Source organism: Ovis aries, chromosome 18, assembly GCF_016772045.2.
Source record: "Ovis aries strain OAR_USU_Benz2616 breed Rambouillet chromosome 18, ARS-UI_Ramb_v3.0, whole genome shotgun sequence".
In the NCBI taxonomy this organism is placed as follows: Eukaryota; Metazoa; Chordata; class Mammalia; order Artiodactyla; family Bovidae; genus Ovis; species Ovis aries.
The window spans coordinates 53,809,315-53,824,806 of record NC_056071.1 but is presented as its reverse complement, the minus strand read 5'-3'; the positions used below and the strand labels follow the sequence as shown (position 1 = coordinate 53,824,806).

Sequence of the window (15,492 nt, the reverse complement as noted above, 5' to 3'; positions counted from 1 at the left end):
CGGTGACTTCTCTTGTTGTGGAGAATGGGTTCTAGGCCGCGGGCTCAGTAGTTGTGGTGCAAGGGCTCAGTTGCCCTGCAGCATGTGGGATCTCCCCAGACCACGGGTTGAACTCGTGTCCCATGCATTGGCAGGTGGTTTCTCAACCACTGGACCACTAGGGAAGCCCAGCAATAGCATTTTCTTAGTTAAATTCTCAACAATACGAACTTTTCACTACTGCAAGTAAGACGATCATCTTTTATTCTGCTTCTTTGCCTCTGGAGAAAGAATGCCATGCGTTTTGACATATTTTATGTGGCCCTGATCTTGACCCTGAGGGCAAGTGTCTTTATCCCCATTTTATAGATGAGGAAACTGAAGCTAAGGAAGAGTAAAGACTTGCACAGCCTGTGAGCTGCTGACTCTAGCCTGGTGCTCATGTCTCGATGCCTTGTGCCCTGTACTGGGTTCCTGATTCCGTGGAGGAGAAGTAGCACTGCCCTGTGGGAAGCTTGGCCTGTTTTCAGAGCACAGTAGTTCAGTTCAGTTGCTCAGTCGTGTCCGACTCTTTGTCACCCCATGGACTGCGGCACTCCAGGCTTCCCTGTCCATCACCAACTCCCAGAGCTTGCTCAAACTCATGTCCATCGCGTTGGTGATGCCATCCAAACATCTTATCCTCTGTTGTTCTCTTCTCTTCCTGCCTTCAATCTTTCCCAGCATTAGGGTCTTTTCCAATGAGTTAGTCAATTCTTCACCTCAGGCGACCAAAGTATTGGAGCTTCAGCTTCAGCATCAGTCCTTCCTATGACTATTCAGGACTGATTTCCTTTCAGATTGACTGGTTTGATCTCCCTGCAGTCCAAGGGACTCTGAAGAGTCCCCTCCAACACCACAGTTCGAAAGCCTCAATTCTTCAGCACTCAGCTGTCTTTATGGTTCAACTCACAACCATACATGACTACTGGAAAAAACATAGCTTTGACTAGACTGACCTTTGTCAGAAAGTAGTGTCTCTGCTTTTTAATATGCTGTGTAGGCTGGTCATAGCTTTTCTTCCAAGGAGCAAGCATCTTTTAATTTCATGGCTGCTGTCACCATCTGCAGTGATTTGGGAGCCCAAGAAAATAAAGTCTGTCGCTGCACAGCAGGATGTGAACAAAGTTGGGTCTCTTTTGTGCTGTCTGAAGAAGCTCCCAGGACGGGCTGTGGCCTCAGTGTGGACTGATCTGGTACATTCCTGTGAGCAAGAAGGAAAAATGTGGATGGTGCTGAATGTTGGCAGAAGAGAGTGTCTGGGGCCTGTGCTGTTTTGTGGGTTGAATTTGATCTTCACCTTGGAGAGCCAGCTCGGGATGGGATGGTGTTCACAAGAGCTCCAGGCCTTGCTTGCTGGACTGAGGGACCAGGAAAATAAATAAGGGACAGGAGGCCAGGGAAGGGGGATGGGGAGACAGAAACCGCATGTCAGTGTCTTGGTCTGTGCATTCTGTATATTCAGTGCAGCTGAGTTGGAGTTCGTGGGCTGGGTCATCTTCTAAATTTTGAGGCTCTACACCAATGTGAAAGGCACAAGCATGACCACTCGACTGCCTTCTGCCCTGCAATGCGCGATGGATCCAGCGACATGAATGAGCTGTCAGCTTGAGTTCCTTTTTTCTCTGCCTGGCTAACGCTTGTTCTGTCACCATTATTTAAGCTCAGTAGGACGACTGTTATTTCAAGCGCTGTCTAGGTTATACTGTCCTAAGGTTTACTCTTTATCTGCATATGATGCCCAAATAGCTCCTCACTAAACAAAGTATGAGTTGTGTTTTGTTTTGCACAGAAATGACAGTATCGCCTATCTTAAAGAGAAGTACCTTTTAATAGGAAAAAGAATGCTTGAATGGAATTTGGATGAATGTGTCCTTTTCAGAACAAGCAAAAAATATCAAAAGAATTGATGTTAAGACTGTGTGCATCAAGATAATCATTAGGGAAAAAAATTAAGTGAGGCACTTGGAGCAGTGCCTGACACACGGTAGGTGCTATATAAATGTTAGCTTCTATTATCCTAAGCCTTTCTGCCTTTGACTTTCAGGGGCTTACGCATCACCAGTGAGGCCGAGCCTTCGCCGCAGCTTGAACCACATCCTAGAAGCAAGATGGCCATAGAGAGACTGGCGTCTTCCTGAGCATATGGGGGGTGAGGCCCCGGCAGGCCCGAAGATGGGGAACATCACGGCAGACAACACCTCGATGAACTGTGACATCGACCACACCATCCACCAGACGCTGGCCCCGGTGGTCTACGTCATGGTGCTGGTGGTGGGCTTCCCGGCCAACTGCCTGTCCCTCTACTACGGCTACCTGCAGATCAAGGCCCGGAACGAGCTGGGCGTGTACCTGTGCAACCTGACGGTGGCCGACCTCTTCTACATCTGCTCCCTCCCCTTCTGGCTGCAGTATGTGCTGCAGCACGACCACTGGTCCCACGACGACCTGTCCTGCCAGGTGTGCGGGATCCTGCTCTACGAGAACATCTACATCAGCGTGGGCTTCCTCTGCTGCATCTCCATCGACCGCTACCTGGCCGTGGCCCACCCCTTCCGCTTCCACCAGTTCCGCACCTTGAAGGCCGCCATGGGCGTCAGTGCGCTCATCTGGGCCAAGGAGCTGCTGACCAGCATCTACTTCCTCATGCACGAAGAGGTGGTGGAAGACGCCGACCGGCACCGCGTCTGCTTCGAGCATTATCCTCTGGAGCCGCGCCAGCGTGGCATCAACTACTACCGCTTCCTGGTGGGCTTCCTCTTCCCCATCTGCCTGCTGCTGGCCTCCTACCGGGGCATCCTGCGAGCTGTGCGCCGCAGCCACGGGACCCAGAAGAGCCGCAAGGACCAGATCCAGCGGCTAGTGCTCAGCACCGTGGTCATCTTCCTGGCCTGCTTCCTGCCCTACCACGTGCTGCTGCTGGTGCGCAGCCTCTGGGAGTCCAGCTGCGACTTCGCCAAGGGCATCTTCAACGCCTACCACTTCTCCCTGCTCCTCACCAGCTTCAACTGCGTGGCCGACCCCGTGCTCTACTGCTTTGTCAGTGAGACCACGCACAGGGACCTGGCCCGCCTCCGCGGGGCCTGCCTGGCCTTCCTCACCTGTGCCAGGACCGGCCGGGCCCGGGAGGCCTACCCGCTGGGCGCCCCCGAGGCCTCTGGGAAGAGCGAGGATCCCGAGGTCCTGACAAGGCTCCACCCGGCCTTCCAGACCCCCCACCCGCCTGGAGTGGGAGGGTCCCCCGCAGGCGGGCTGTCCTAGCCGGGTCACCCCATCACCCATGTGCAGGGCAGAGCAAGGCCTGAGCCTGCTCCACGGCTGCTGCCCCTTTGGCCAAGGCAGCTGCCTCTTGCTGCTGAAGGAGACGATGGGCTGGGGCCGCGGGCCCCTAGGTCTGGGCCATAACAGGACCTCTCTGATTTCCAGGGAGCCTGCTGTGACTGCTGAGTCTGACGGAGCTGCTAGCTGAGTGTGAGGATAAGCCCCGACAGCACATGGGGGGTCATCTGCTGCCTGCTGGGCTGCTGGTGGGAAGAAGACTCACCTCCAGGAGGTTTTCAGAGAAGCTCGTGAGGGGACAGAGTGTGAGGACGTGGAGCGAGGGGCCTGGGAGAGGAGGCAGGCACCCAGGTGCTCACCTGCCAGGGCCTTCCAATGCCAGAGGTGACCCTTGTCCAAATGCCCTGGTGTTACCTGAAAAGATGACGCGGGAACGTGTGTGGTCATCCTTACCACTTGAGCCCCACCCCATGGAGGTTGGATGGGGAGAAGGAATGTGGGGAGGGGTTGAGGCACTGAGCGTGTGTGTGGTGGGGACAGTGGGGGAGAGACAGGCAGAGGAGAGACCCCAGATCCAGGCAACTCACACTTTTCACCGGCGAGGAAATTTGAGCAGATTCTCCAAGCCCCAACAGTAATGCACAAATCCTAGGGCTCCTTGGGGCTCTGGCGGGTGATGTCTATGATCCTTTAAAGTCAGCACTGAAGTTCAAGTGTCAGGTCAGAGGCCTAAAGCAGTGTGTTCAACTGAGTTCCTGACAGATTCCTCCCAATTCAACTTCTGTTGCTATCTGCCCCAAAGTATACGAGACCCAGAAGTCTGGGGCTCTGTGTGTGCATGTGTGTCCGTGGTTAAAATGCCAGGGTCTCCATGACAGCTCTGCTCCAGGACTCTGAGGCTAAGGTCATCGGACTGTAGATAGTGTTTGCCACCACATACACAGACTGGAGTGCCTAGCAGTCTTTGAGAAGAGCATGGCATTCTCCCCGAGTTCTTAGATGGAGCAAAACAAACACAAGAGATGAATTCTCTGGCATCTTTTACCCCAAAGGGCTGGGGTGAAGCTCCATTGTGGTTTAAATAGCCCCTGTGACAAAGAGAGGAAAAGGCCCTGGGTTTGTCTTGCCTCCTTGGTCCTCCATCTCCACTCCTCTGCCCAAGTGTTCCCCTCAGCCACCTGGATGACGGGATGGCCCACTGGCTACATGTGTCTTGTTTTGTCCTAGTAGACTGGTTACAGGGCTCATCTCTCCTGAAGCTTCCCACCCAGTCATGTTAAGCTTCTGCCTGAGGAATATACCAAGGACAGAAGAGCATCTTGCTACTCCAGGGACCTGCCCACCTTTCAGAAATGCTAGCCCTTTAGATTTCCTGGAGTGGACCAGCACCAGTTCTGACTTCCCTTAGAGACCTGGAATCTGAGCTCTTACAGCCAAGGATCTTGGTGGGCTCAAGCCTGGGGAGGGACCAGGGATAGGAAGATAGAAACTGGTATCAGTGGGACATTTCTGGAATCTGCTGAAGAGGGACCACAGAGAACATCTTCAGTCTCTCCTTGTGTCTCTCTTCCCCTCTCCCAGAGACAGATCCACCCCGAGTTTCTTAACCCTCTCTTCAGAGGCATCCAGAGGCTGATAGCCCAGGCTGGATGTGCCCTAAGGAAGTGGGGTTCTAAGTCTATACTTGATTCTGACTGTGTGTAATCCCTGCTCCTGCTCCTTCTGGAGGTTCTTCCATAACCTGGGGAGGTTCTCTTCCCCTTCATAGAGGAGGAAGTGACCAGGTCTGAAGGTGGGAAAAAATGACCATACAGCCAAGAAAACCCAGGATCTTACAGAGGCAGTGGCACTGGTTGAGCCCTCCATGCCTCCTCATTTCAAATTTCCTCCTATTTTGATCTTAAACATGGGCATTCCCACTGGGATAAACTGGCATGAGCTGAAGGCAGTTTCATTTAATATCAAGAGTTGTATTTTTGTATTGTTCTTTCTTTTATGCCAAGTATACGTGTGTTGGACCATGCAGTGGATTTATGTAGCAAACTTGAGTCTGCAAATAAAGCAACCTAACCAGCCACAGTTGGAGTGTGTTTCCGTTCATGTAGGGAGGGAGGGTCTTCCAACCCCAGGGACATCTAGAGGGTCCATGAAGTACCCAACAGAGTCAGAAAGGTCCAGGGATTGCCTTTCTCAGAGAAAATTCAAACAGGTCAATCAGAGAATTTGCCCTTGATTACCCAGTAGTGGCCAAGAAGGATGAAGCCTTAAAATGAAGGCTTTTCTCTGTCCTCTTGAGATTCATGAAGTGTCCTAAACACTGCAGCACATTGTTGCAAATCCACTGTGGGACTTAACTTGGTCACCCCTTGACTCTAGGGATGCAACTCAGTGCTGCAGTTGGAGACTATCATTCCCTGTCCTTGGACACAGAACCCCCTTCTATCCTACTCCAGGTGGCCCTGGTGGTAAAGAATCTGCTTGCCAGTTTAGGAGATGCAAGAGATGTGGATTCAACCCCTGGGTCGGGACGATCCCCTGGAATAGGGAATGGCAACCCACTCCAGTATTCTTGCCTGGAAAATTCCATGGACAGAGGAATGTGGCGGGCTACAGTCCATGGGGCTGCAAAGAGTCAGACATGACTAAGCGACTGAGTACAGCATCCAGTGAGAGAGCTGGATCAGACTGTCCTTTCCTCACTAGTGAAAACTGCCAAAGCAGGAACACCTGTGGTACCCGCCTCTTGGGGGCTCGCCTTATCCTCACAGTCTGAATTTTGTTTGAGGAGCCCCCCATTTAGTCATCATCATTTTTAAGCTGGAGCATCTTTTCAACAGTGGTGGGCTGCTTGTTTATCACAGGATTAAATGCATCATGTTAAAAAGTAAATTTGGTTTTACTCACTTAATCCCTCCTGGGTCAAATTCCTGGAGTTCTGGAGTGCTTTGGAAGAATCGATCCTTCAGACAGACTAAAGGTATTACTGGAGATTAAGACTTCTTCCTCTCTTAAGAGAAGTGGGGGAGGGGAGAAAAGGTCCATCTGGTTTCGACTGGAGATGGCAAGAGCCATTAGATTCCTTTCTCATTCACCAGTGTTGCTTAGCAAGATGAGGGCTCATCTTCCTGTTTACACACACTGGTCTGTGGGTTGGCTAGACAAGTGTGGGAGAAATTTGCAGCACAAAATACATTCCATCTGCTGCTTTTCTCTGGCTGGTACAATCAAGAGAGAGCCAGAATCTGGCCCTTCTTGGTTCAATCCTTTTTTGAAAAATGTGCTTCTTGCAGCTGGTGATCCTGCAGCTTCCAGGAATTCATCTGGCAAGATGATGGTCTTTGATGGCAATAACCCTGGGGTCACAACGATGCCCAGTGTTCTGGGGAAATGGTGGGTCAACAAATATAAGAAAGACGTTGGTAGATTAACATAGATAACAATGTAGGAAAGTCCCACAGAGGTCATGAGCTCCAGTTCCTTCCCTGTGAATTATCCCCTGTTGTTCAGTCACTAAGTTGGGTCCAACTCTTTGTGACCCCAGTGACTGCAGCATGCCAGGCTTCCCTTCACCATCTGCCCTAAAATGATAGCCCAGTTTCTCTGCGAATAATACCATAGATACCAATTCGCTACTATCCAACACAAGTCATTCCAAGGCTGGGAAGAAAACCTTAACTCTGAGTGAGCCAAAGTGGAACCACTTTTCTCACTGGCCTTCATTCTGGCCTCTGGAGCCAAGTGACCCTTTAGGTCCTGGTGTGTGTGCGCTTAGTTGCTCAGTTGTGTCCAACTCTTTGTGACCCCATAGACTGTAGCCCTCCAGGCTCCTCTGTCCATAGGATTCTCCAGGCAATAATACTGGAGTGGGTAGCCATTCCCTTCACCAGGGTATTTTCCTAACCCAGGGATTGAACCCAGGTCTTTTGTATTGCAGGCAGATTCTTTACCATCTGAGAAGCCCTTTAGGTAACTTTAGATACAACTCTTACATCCTGCTTCTCAGTGTTAAATCTCCAAAGCTTGTATTAGACAAGGCTGGATTATACTACAATAAGAAATATACCCCCAAATCATACTGCCTTAAAACAATAAAAATCTATCTCCTGTTCATGCAAGAGTCAGATGAGCAGCTACTTTCTGGAGTGTTTTTTCCCCCCCAAGTGATGGCAGTGATTCAGGATTCCTGCATTAAGAGATTCTACCATCTTGGGGTCTTCCTTTTCCATCCACACAGGTAGGGAAAGAAGGACGAAAAGAATCTCACATGGGGGTTATGGGAAATCTGAATGTGGTTAGTATTCGCGCTACTCACACTCTATTGGCCAGATCTCAGTCACATGGCCCCAACATAACTACAAGGGAGGCTGGGAAATGTAGTTTTCCTGTGTGTGAAGGAAGAAGCAGAATTTGTGAGCATCTGGCCAGTCACAGACATACAGCTTTTCAAGCCACCTCCGCTTAACAGCTCCGCTTAACACCTCCTTAAGCATTCACCTTCCTGTACCTCATCTGAACAACACCCACGTCTTCAAATGTGATGCTTGGATCTGAAGCTAGATTAGATCTGTCCAACCTGTGCTGAGGAGACACAGATCAGTTACCTCACTATGCTTCTACTGATGCAATGGCCTCTGGCAAGCACATCACATCACTGAAATATACTGAGTTTATGTGAGCAGTGCTTTTTTGGTTGGTCTGTCTTGTTTTATTTTTTCGCTGTGCCGTGCAGCTTGCAGTTCCCTGACCTAGGTACAAACCCAGGCCCCTGGCAGTGAGTGCTAAAATTCCTAACCACTGGACTTCTGGGGAATTTCTGAGCAGTAGCCTTTTGAATCTGAAAGTTAGACTTTGTGGAGCCAGTGGAACCCACATGGAATAGGTGGAGAGTAGTAGAATGTAGTGGGCTGGACTAAGGTGGGGCTGGTGGTCAGCAGAGCCTGTGCAATGAAAGGTAGGAAATGACCTCAGAGGATTGCCTTGCTCAGTGGAGCAAGGGGGTGGCATTTGGTCAGAGGATGGCCAAGGGGACTAAAGAGCCCTGATCCCTTTCCTGGCTCGCTTATCTTCCAATCCCACCTGCAGAGTCTGTGGGGCATGTGCACCTCAATGTACCCAAGGTCTGAAGTTCACAAGCCTACCCTTGAAGACCCACAGAGATCCAGGTATTACTTATCAGGATCTGCCCTCAATACTCTTGCAAATGCCCAGGGATGCTCATATGGCCCAGGAATCCATCCTGGTGGATTGTTGCTGTTGTTCAGTTGCTAAGTTGTGTCTGACTCCCTGTGACCCCTGAACTGCAGCATACCAGGCTTCCCTGTCCTTCACTATCTCCCAGAGTTTGCTCAAACTCTTGTCCATTGAGTCGGTGATGCTATCCAACCATCTCACCCCCTTCTCCTTTTGCTTCCAATCTTTCCCAGCATCAGGGTCTTTTCCAATGAATTGGCTCTTCACATCAGGTGGCCAAAGTGTTGGAGCTTCAGTATCAGCATTAGTCCTTCCAATGAATATTCAGGGTTGATTTCCTTTAGGATTGACTGGTTGATACCCTAGCTCATCCCTCACCCTGGACCTCCCCATCATTTCTGTAGATCACCTCTTATGCCCCTGTAACCAGCTTCTCCAGGTCATAGCCTTTCTCACCATGCCCCCTCGGATGTGGACACAGGTCCCTCCCCAAAGGACAAAAGATGACTAGGGTGAAATGAGCAAAATTTTACTAAAGACCAGAGTAGAAATCATATTATGGAACAGAAAAGCATAAAATTGGATCCTAGAACTCAGCGTTCCAATGGTCCCTGGGCTGGATCATGCTAAGTCTTCTCCTGGCCCTTCCTTCCACCTTAGCCCCTACTGTAGGGCCAGAAGCCTGTCTCTCCCTGCATGGGAGGTGGGGGTGAGGGCTTTGGATTCTTCACTCCAGACCTACGACCTATACTCTCAGCCTTCTCTGGGCTCCACCTAGGTCTTAGTCTCTTTCCCAAACAACTTAATCATCTCCCCATAAACTTCTACCCACAGGGAAGATAACCTATTACACAGTCATGCCTCAAACTTCTCTATGCAGAATAGAATTCTGCTATTACTTTTGCAAAACCAAAGGCCTATTAGTGTATTCCCCTAAAATATGAGTCAGAAGAATGCTGGCAGCCTTAGCCGATGATGTTTCTTGTCTTTCTAGCCATCAGGATTTCAACAATACCAGGGTGCACACTCAGTCAGAGGCCCCCATTAGATGGAGCTAGGCAGACCCAGACTCTGCAAATTGTAACTGGAGACCTGGCCAGTGAGGCTTAGAGCTGAGGTGGGACCACTGACCTGAGAAGTCACAGATGGACAGGGACTATGAGCACATTAAAATGGCCCTGATGCCACCCCCGCAGAAGCACAGACACATAGGTGGGGACTCCCCAGCAGAATAACAAAGGGACATCAGGACAGCCCCCACCCCAGCTACTCCTGGCCAAAGACTTCACCGCATCCTGCATAGACAGCATTGCAAGTTAACCCCTGATCACCGAACTCTACACTTAGGGTTTACTGTTCAGTGTACAATTTAGAGTCAATTTCTTCAGTATGTGTTCCATGCTTTACAACTAATCCTCCTAAAAGAATCAGACTTGACATGTTTAAGGAAATAAAACAGACACAATACACACTTGGGGCCCTCGCTGGAAAGGACTACTGTTACTGAATTCTAATCTGGCTGCTTATTGCTCAGAAATCAATACTGGACAGGCAAGTGTTAGTAGAAATGCAAAATGTTGCTTTTAATCTGAAAGCCTGCAGTCTGGGGAGAAGGTGGACTAGTGTCCTCAAAACCAACACTGAAGATGCTGCTCAGGATTGAAAGTTTTTAAAGGGAAAAGGGAAAGTAATTTCAGTTAATCATTGAGATAAGGGATCAGACTCATAAGACATCTCCCACTGCGTGAAGGCTCCCAACTCCTGTGATCTTTCTTTAGATGCTATCTCATTGACGCAGTTTGTTCTCAGGATTACTCAAAGGGAAGCTGGGAAATGATCGGGTCATCTATTAATTATTCTTCATGTTTACTTCTTTGATCTAGGGAAGAACCAAGAGCTTAGGCAAGGTATTGTGTGAGCAAAAGATCTGAAAGGTGTGCTTGGGGCAGAGATGAGTAGAATGTTGTGAGTGCCTGGTTTAAGTTTACTTACAATATAGTTTTGCTAAAGCGACAAGACAAAAGGGGCCTCTTGCAGAGAGCTCTTTCTTACAAACAACTGCTTACACCAGCACACCTAGATGAGCCAATGCAAGACACTGTACTGATTCAATATGTGAATGTAATGGGATGTGGTCAGTGACTCTGCTTTGGATTTTCTTGGGGAATGTACGGTGGGAGGTTGTGCAAGAGATAAGGACAAGCTGATGAGTTGTCCAGGACTCTGTGAGTGATCTAAGCCCTGGAAGGTCCTGACCCACTCAGTCCTGGGCTCTGGGAATGTGGTTGCCCTCCTATGCAAGAAGGCAAGAGTCTGGCTCCAGAGTGGGGGGTGAACAGATGGGGAGGAGGCGGGAGATGTGTCAGGCTCTATGGTGGAGTCTCAGGACGTGTAGGGGTGAGGAAAAGGGAGGGGCAGAGGAGCGGTGATGGTGATAAATGTAAGTTTCGAGGGATCTTTTGCCTAAATAAATGAAATGCTGTTTGAAAAAGAGAGCATTTCCAAGGTATAAATATTTTGTCAGTGGTAGTGATGAGTAAACCTTTAGTGAACCCTCGAACTTTGTAATGTACACTACCCGTTTGTACATTTTCTGTTTCTTAATTAACCAGAGGGATTATTCAGGGCCCTCTATGTCTGCCTGGCAGTTCATTGCTTGCTGGCATCCCCATTAGCGATTGGTCAGAAGACCAATTATTTGATAATAAAATTTTATTATTTGATAATAAATTAATTGTGTACAGTTCCAGAACACATGGGTGGCCTAAAAAAGCTGGGGTGAGGAGGCTGGAATCAAGGCCTCCTAGAACTTGGGAATAAAAGCAAAAACTGGGAACCCCAGAGAACTGTTTTCCTTAGTCCTCATTGCTTACATGACCCCCACGTCCCCAGGAGGTGAGATGCAGTGACCCAGGACTGCGTGGACCACGTTGTTCACCCAGAGCCAGTGTGTATTTGCATGGCTCTTGTGGAAGGAAATCAGGACCCTCAGGGAGCTCCTCTCTAGAACCAGGTGGGATCACCTGGTACCCACCTCCCACACCTGTAATGGGCATGGTCACCCTTATGGCAGGGTGATGCCCATCAGCTTCTGGATCATCTGGGCATGAGTGCCATGCAGGAGCAGCCTGTCCACCTCTGTGCCCAGAGTGCCCGGAAATCTGCTCCAGACTCCGTGCTGCACCAGGATGCCCGGCAGTTTTTCTTCCTGGAAAAAAAAAAATGGGACAGAGATAAAAGTAGTGGAGGAGGAGAAAAAAATGGAAAAAACCACAACATACATTTATAAGTGGAAAAAGAGCATTTTACTTGACATGGTCTCTTTTTAAAAAATAAAACTTTGGGTTAAAATACTAATGCCACTGGAAGACTCATAGTGAAAAATTAACGTGTCCTACATCACGCCTCGTGGGCCCCCAGATCCACTCCCCAGAAGCTGCCACTTTGAAGAGTTTGGGCTGTTTCTTCATGCAACTAAATAGTATGCTTTTTCTGGAAATCTCCATTTTCTTGACACTACAGATTCATTTCTGCAGGGGCAGCATGCCTACTTCCTGCCAAGCCAGCCCTGCCCAGCTCTGCCTTATCTGCCAATGGCTTTGGTGCCAGGATGGCCCCTGTTACTCCTGTAACCCCACTGTTCGCCTCCAGTGGGGGATGGACCAGGTCCCACTGCCGTCGCCTTCTAGGTATTACCCCCACTTGGCTGAGGGAGCAGAACCAGGGAGAAAACGCAGCCCCATCCTGGGCCCAGCAGGGAGAATGGTTTGCAGTCAGCCAGATCTGACTTGAGTCTTTCCTGGCAGAGGTATCAACCTCTCTCTGCTTCAGTGTCCTCATCTGTATAATGGGGAGGTGGATGATAATAACAATGCCTCCTTGGAGGGTTGTTGTGAAGATTAAATAAGATAATGCAAGTAAAGCACCTCACATGGTCCCTGGCACACAGTAGGTGCTCATGAAATGAGGTGGATTATTGTCGGCAGGGCTGGGGCCCCTGGCCTTCTGCCCAGAATTTTATTCCTTTGACTTATTTGCTGATTTTTTTTTTAAGTGATTTGCTTTGCTTCCTTCTACCTCTCTTCAAAAATAAGGTCCCAGAGAATCACTTGTCTAAGCTATTAAACATGTCTGTCCCTGTTGAACACTTCAGGTTCCCCAGAGAAAGGAGGATCTTAGGTAAAGACATAGGAGAGAGGTGCCCCAGGGGAAAAAATCAAGTACACTCTCCTCCTCCTCTACAAACAAAGGAAGGGGATAAAGGGATCTAGAACAGGAGGATCAGGACACACAGGAGGAAGGGGCTCATCTTCCCAATCAGGCATTTGCACATTCATTCCATCACCCATCAGAGTTTTACTGAGCACCTATGTGCCAGGCCCTGAAGCAGGGATACAGTGGTGAATGGGATACAGCCCCCTGCCCCCCAACCTTGCCCCCAGAGGTATCACATTCTAGATGAGTGATCAGGCAAGTGCAGTGCGTGGGGATCATGGCCCACAGCAGGGGCGCCCAACCCAATTTACTGGAGTGGCTCAAGAAAGACTTTCTGGATGAGGGATGGCTAGGACCACAGGTGGCAGAAGCAGGAGTGAGTCAAGCCAGGGGCCGTGGAGGCCACTCACTGAAAGCTTTTCTTTTTAAAGATTTTTATGTATTAATTTATTTGGCTGTGTCAGATCTTAACTGTGGCATGCAGGATCTAGTCCCCGGACCAGGGATCAAATCCTGGGCCCCCTGAAGTGGGAGTGCGGAGTCTCAGCCATTGGCCCACCAGAGAAGTCCCTTGAAAACTTTTCAAAACAGGAGGCAAGTGTTGGCAAATTTCACTCAGGACCTGTCTTTCCTCACAACCGGCCTGAGAACCTGCATGTCCATTCTTCCCAAGGGACCAAGGTGGGAGGGAGGCCCAAAAGCATTTCCAGGCAAGCCCTTTGTCCAGGAGCCCCTTCCCAGGGGTACCCAGCCCAGACTGGCATTTTCCGTCATTTGTTTGGACTTTATTCTCCCATTTCTCTTCTCCATTGGATCGTATTTGCTCTTTACAGGTCAGTGCTTCTGGGACCATGGGACCATTTCCTCCCACACCCTGCCTGCCCTCACCATTCACATTTTTCTGGTCCAGACAGGGCCCTGGGGATCCTCAGGGTGCATGTGATCAGTAAACAGTTCAGGAACTGGCTGGCACTCAGCCTCTAAGAGCTGTGGGGACCAGCTGAACCAACCATGATGGCCTGCAAATTCCCGGGAATCCCTGAATGACCACACCATCTTTAAGAGGCCCTGCCAAGAGCAGGTGGGTGGGTGCAGGAGGAGAACTGACCAGGGAGTGGCTGGAGGCAGAGAGCTTGGGGGCTTCCACACCAGTCCAGACTGAGACAGAGGGGTGGGAGCCGGGGGACAGAGGACTCAAATGGGCAGAGTGGACTGGATCCAGGGCATGGTTAATTGTGGGTGGGTGATGAGGCCCCGGGATGACTTTTGGGCTTGGAGGCTGAGTACGTGGGTGGTCACTATTGATTCATGCTTGGAGCGTAACGGGCTGATGCTCATGGTTAGGTGATACTGCTGTTCAGAGTCGGGTGGAGAGAAGGGAGAGAGGGGACTCCTGGGAAGCTGAACTGTTCTACATTGTGACCTTGCTGGTGGCTGTGCAGGTGTATACATGTGTAAAAATTCACCCACTGTATACTTAAGATTATGCACATTGTTAGTTATATCTCAATTTTTTTAAAAAAAGATTTAAAGTAGAGTGGGATGAAAGTGCCAGAAGAGAATGAGAGCCAGAGGTCACATTCCTGCCTTTCTGCATCATCCATCCATCCATTATCCATTCATCCATGCGGCTATTCATCTATCCATTCATCCAGCTAGCCAGCTCACCAGCAGTCTGTCCATCTATCCATCCATCCATCCTGCCTTCCTTTCTTAGTCCTTCCTGTAAGACATCATCAATCAGCTCTTGGTTCCTGACAAGCTCTGGGAAATGCCTTCCAACCACGTGTTTTGCCCTCAAGTAAAACCCCTGGGGCAAAGTCAAGGGCCAGAGGGGGCAGGGTGTGCCCTGGATAGTGGTGGCCCCCTACCTTGGGCTCTTCAACATGGTGCCCGCTCCTGCTACAGTCACGATAAGATCCCCTGAGTATGGGAGGGCCTTCTTATAAGCAACACAAGAAGAGAGATGAGAGACATTCTTCTGCATCTAACCAGCCAGGCTTCACCAAAGCTCAGGCCACAGCTCTGTCTGGCATCTCTTGATGACCCTGGGGTCCCCATGGAGTGACCCCCAGAACTCCAGTGTGACATCTCCAGTTATCCCCTGTGCTGCTTCATGTCTCTGCACCTTCGCTTCTGTGTGTCTTGCTGTCTGAAAGGTCCTTCCTACCCTTCCTCACCTGGCTCTTAAATCCTACTCACTCTCCAAGACCCAGTCCAGAGCCACCTCTTAGAGGCAGGCTTGCTTGAGCTCTCGGAACGAGCCAAGCACCTGCTCTCTGTGAACTCACAAGCAGCATGCATAATTCTACCCCAGCTCCTGAAATCACCTCCCTTCATGGACCATGAGTTCTGTACCCCTCCATTGTTGTCTCCAGAGCAAGCCCAGGCCTGGCCCAGAGAAGGGGCTATATGAAACTGTGTTTGTAATTTTGCTATAATGATGTTTTCTTTTCAAGGGTGGTGCATTATTAATATATTTATGAAAGACTGGGTGGAAATGTGGAAGGAGAATTTCCATCCCCAGAGGATAAGTGTGGGGCTGCGTGAGCTCGCTTGGCTGGGTTCAGTCTTCTGTGTCTGTGTGAATCAGAAATCATGTGCGAGATGGCTCTCTGAGTGCTTTTTTCCAGTTCCGATCCAGGAAGTGCAGAGAAAGCAGAGAAGGCTCCCTGGGCCCCTTTAGAGCAGAGCATTTCCCCTGAAAATGTCACTCCAGCCACCTGACTCCTCCCCCCTCCACCCCACACCCTGGCACTGCCAGGAACTGGAAACTTCTGCACCTCGTTG

The 15,492-nt window shown here is 49.9% G+C and overlaps 1 protein-coding gene across 3 annotated transcripts in view; it reads left to right on the top strand.

The window, feature by feature from the left end:
• The window catches only part of GPR68 (G protein-coupled receptor 68), a 36,532-nt gene extending 31,158 nt beyond the window's left edge, over positions 1-5,374 (top strand). For all 3 annotated transcript variants that reach the window (XM_042235378.2, XM_042235377.2, XM_004017946.6), the window contains exon 2: positions 2,066-5,374. In XM_042235378.2, coding sequence (XP_042091312.1) covers positions 2,164-3,279 — 1,116 coding nt within the window. In that variant the 5' untranslated portion in view covers positions 2,066-2,163 and the 3' untranslated portion in view covers positions 3,280-5,374. The remainder of the gene's footprint in view (positions 1-2,065) is intronic.
• The last annotated feature ends 10,118 nt before the right edge of the window (positions 5,375-15,492 follow it).